Source organism: Cynoglossus semilaevis, chromosome 1, assembly GCF_000523025.1.
Source record: "Cynoglossus semilaevis isolate Cse_v1.0 chromosome 1, Cse_v1.0, whole genome shotgun sequence".
NCBI classification, from domain to species: Eukaryota; Metazoa; Chordata; class Actinopteri; order Pleuronectiformes; family Cynoglossidae; genus Cynoglossus; species Cynoglossus semilaevis.
In genome coordinates, this window is record NC_024307.1 from 10,861,302 (window position 1) to 10,865,070 (window position 3,769).

Here is a 3,769-nt window from a genome sequence, read left to right on the forward strand (position 1 = left end):
CGAAGCGATGATCCCGCAGGAAGGCTTTCCCATGGTCCCTCACAAAGCTCTCGATGCTCTGACCCCACCAGCGGGCGTGTCTGTAGCTGCTGCATTTGAACACCAGCGTCCTACAGGGAGGGGCCACAACAAAACACAAAAAGAAACAAATAGGCACAGGTTCACTTTCATTAACAGATCATGTTTTTCTGCTCCAACTATTGGGTGACAGGCACTGCAGTTAATTTGACTTTTAGCCATTTGTGTAGCTAACAGCTACAGGCTATTGCAGCCATTAATCATATCCAAACTCCATGGTGACTTTTAGCAATTTCTTGGCAACGCTACACCTTGTAGACATACATGTATAACATCAATATATTTTTTGCTAGATGTTACAGTAGTGGGCACCTTATCTGGTTGTGTGTAACTCAAGTTTAGTGTAAAACAAGCTGATCTAGCTAACCTTTAGCCAACTGTGCACTGTTCTGTTTTCTACAGTGATTTTGGTAGCATTGTGGCTACCTTTTTGTTAGCTGCAAAACATTATTTCTGGAATAACCTTTTTAATCTTAAAGCCTACATGTAGCCCTTTACTTTTAATTACTTACTAACTTTGTACAATCTTTATATATGGACACACACACACACACACACACACACACACACACACACACACATATATATATATATATATATATATATATATATATTAGTGATGTATTGGCTGATATTAGCTTAATTATGTAATATCTGTAAGAATCATTAGCGTTTTTTCCTGCGATAATGAAAACCCGATAATGCAATGCCTGGGTTTCGCCCCGATGATGTGACCTAAAAATAGTTTTGAAGTGAGAGTGAAACTATTATACATATATATGCATATATATATAACTATACATATGTATATATACATGTATTTGTGTTTATATATAAATATAGCATTTTTTTTTTTATTATTATAATAAGAATTACCTGGATAGACTGTCGACCCGAACTCCATGTTTGGTCTCTGTTTCTTTAGAATCCATCTTGATGCTGAACTCTTTATCCACCAGAAGAACGAAGGAGATGGCTCCAGAGTCTGGCTTCATGTACAGCAAACAGGAGTCTTTCACCACCAACCAGCTGAAACAGCACAAATACCACAGACCAATGTCATCTTTACATCCAGTTACAGTCATCATTTTCATTCTTCACCTATCCCTCCTATGTTCCTTTTCTTACATTTCTCAAATAATTCCAAATGTAATTTGAGGTTGAGGACCATCAGGATGTAGGAGGATATTGTGTTATGTATTTTAGAAAATAAAGACAAGCGCTCACGTAATAATTTGGCTGACATGAAAAATTGTGGAGTCAAACATGTGCAAGTGAAGCTGACTGTGAGTTTACCAGGAAAAAAAATCATGTCACTGCCAAAAACAACACATTTTCCCACATTTTCACAACACCTACACTCAAACCTTTATTCATTAGAAAACAACATCCTTAACACCTACACTTCTCAGTGGTTTTCTTTTCTTTTCAATAAAACAATTGATCAATGTTGTCATGTTACTGAGAAACATGAGCAGCAAATTCTTATAGATTTCTGACTATTTCCATCATTTGGAGTTTTACTTTAATATGGAGAAAAAAAAAATATTTTTTAGAATTCTTTTTTTGTGTGTGTGTGTTTATTCTAATTCCAGAGTACAGCGTTGTTCCCAGAGATCAGATTGTTAAAATGTTGTTTTATTTAAATACTTTTGACAGAGTACCTAAATATAGACTTTTTTTTTTTTCAAAATAATGAACTAATAATCTTTCGCTTTCGAATTCTTTTTTTTTCATGTCTGTGTTTGAATTTTTGTGAGTTCAAAGAAATCTGAACACAGTACACAAAGTACAGAGAAATATTGTATTTGTTGATCAAATCTTTCAAAGCTGAGACAGCGGACAAATGTATCTTAACATTTTTCAGTTAAGTCCAACACCTTCTGAAATAAAGAAATAGAAACCAAACTGAGCGTGGACAGGGTAAAGAGTTACACACAGAGAATGTCGTAAACACACACACACACACACACACACACACACACCGTTTGGACCAGCGATAGCAGGCTTTACCCTGACCACAGCAATTCATCCCAGGGATACGGTGTCCTCCTGAGCGCTTGTAGATCATGCCCTCCCTGCAGCACAGACACAAACAGAGAGGAACGTGAAGACGCTCCAACTCCAGTCTTTTCTTTGCTCCGTCCTGAGTTACTGTCTCAGACGGAACACTGATAAAAGTGTAGTGAAAACCAGTAAAAGAGGAGGAGGCGCTCACAGTCCCTTGGGGCCCAGGTCATGAATGAAGGACATCTGGCTGACATCAATGAACTCCATCTGAGAACAGACAGCGTTAGGAGGAAACATGGCAGCGATCTGCATCCACACACTGCCTTCACTGTGTTCTCGTCTTCATCAAACCATATCTTTCATTCTACATTCGTGCAGTCGGGACCAATTTGTTGGAAGAAATGTCCATAAAATATTTTATCTGAATGTACATATCTGTAGTAACACAGTAGCCTGGGTCTCAAGGACATACTCTACTACACAGGATATAATAATGATAATGGTTTAATATAAATACAGGCTAAACTTCATTGTCTCTTATAGTGTATTTGATCATCTAGTAGAATCTTTGATCTTTAATTTTCTTTTGACTATTTTTCAGCTAACGTTTAGTCATCTGTAGGCTGTATTTTATTTCTTTGCCAAAGCTTATAATTGAAGTCTAACCCATATTTCTACGGTTACTAAAGATTTCTGTTACTAAAGATTTTTCTTCTGTTTGTTCAAATTCATCATTGACTTACCTTCAGTTTGGTCATCTTTTATGTAACGTGTAGTTTTTATTTTGGTTGCCTTCCTACTAGTACTATATACGAATACTTGCAATTTAATACTTGAGTTTTATGTCAAAGTTATTTACAGATGTGATATGTCAGTTGTTTAAATCCACATGTAAATAGAGTTAAAAAATAACTAATACTTCGATTATTGTAGCACGATGCAATACTTTATTTTTCTGTTGTGTACATTAATTAACAGACTGGGACTGTTGTATAATTAGTGGCATTGAAAGCCTGTCCTTATAGACTATAAATATTATTGTTTCAATAGTTAGTTAGTTAGTTAGTTAGTGTTGTTAGAGGCTGCAGTGCTCAGTACATTTACTCACAGTGTGGTGATATTTGCGGTACAAGGCCATCCTCAGCAACTTGTTCAAATAGTCTTCTAATTGTCTCTGTAAACACACACACACACACACACACACACACTTCATGTTATAGCCGCTGAGAGGGTTCTATTGGTAAAGATCATGCATGTAAACACCGACACACACACACACACACGCTCAAACATGCTAACTGTTGCTGTGTCGTACCCTCCTACTGGAGACCTGCTCGTCTCGCACCAGCTCATCGCTGCCCCCCCTGGGCAGGGACGGCATCTCCCTCACCTCACTCTTCCTCACCGTTCTTCTCCTCACCGTGTGGCTGCAACAATAATGAAAGAAATTGAAACTGAAATTGTGGCCTGGTCATTTCAAAGTCGTCATCATTTGGGATAAAACACTGCCTGAAACCTTTGTGTACATGGTGATTAAACAGTGTTTAAAAAAGCAAACAAGAACAAATGACAAACAACTGAATAACAAAAACAACAGAAAACAATCATGTCAATAACAAAAGTAAATATCTTTAATATTTGCTATTTAGCCTCAAAGAGGCTGGGGACGGGGGACGGGGGG

At 37.3% G+C, this 3,769-nt stretch overlaps 1 protein-coding gene across 1 annotated transcript in view; it reads right to left on the reverse strand.

The window, feature by feature from the left end:
- LOC103378976 (phospholipase D1-like) overlaps positions 1-3,769 on the reverse strand; it is a 26,584-nt gene that overhangs the window by 11,312 nt on the left and 11,503 nt on the right. The window contains exons 5-10 of the mRNA XM_017042105.2: positions 3,404-3,515; positions 3,197-3,262; positions 2,297-2,355; positions 2,064-2,156; positions 955-1,107; positions 7-110 (exon numbers count right to left, since the gene is read on the reverse strand). Coding sequence (XP_016897594.1) covers positions 7-110; positions 955-1,107; positions 2,064-2,156; positions 2,297-2,355; positions 3,197-3,262; positions 3,404-3,515 — 587 coding nt within the window. The remainder of the gene's footprint in view (positions 1-6; positions 111-954; positions 1,108-2,063; positions 2,157-2,296; positions 2,356-3,196; positions 3,263-3,403; positions 3,516-3,769) is intronic.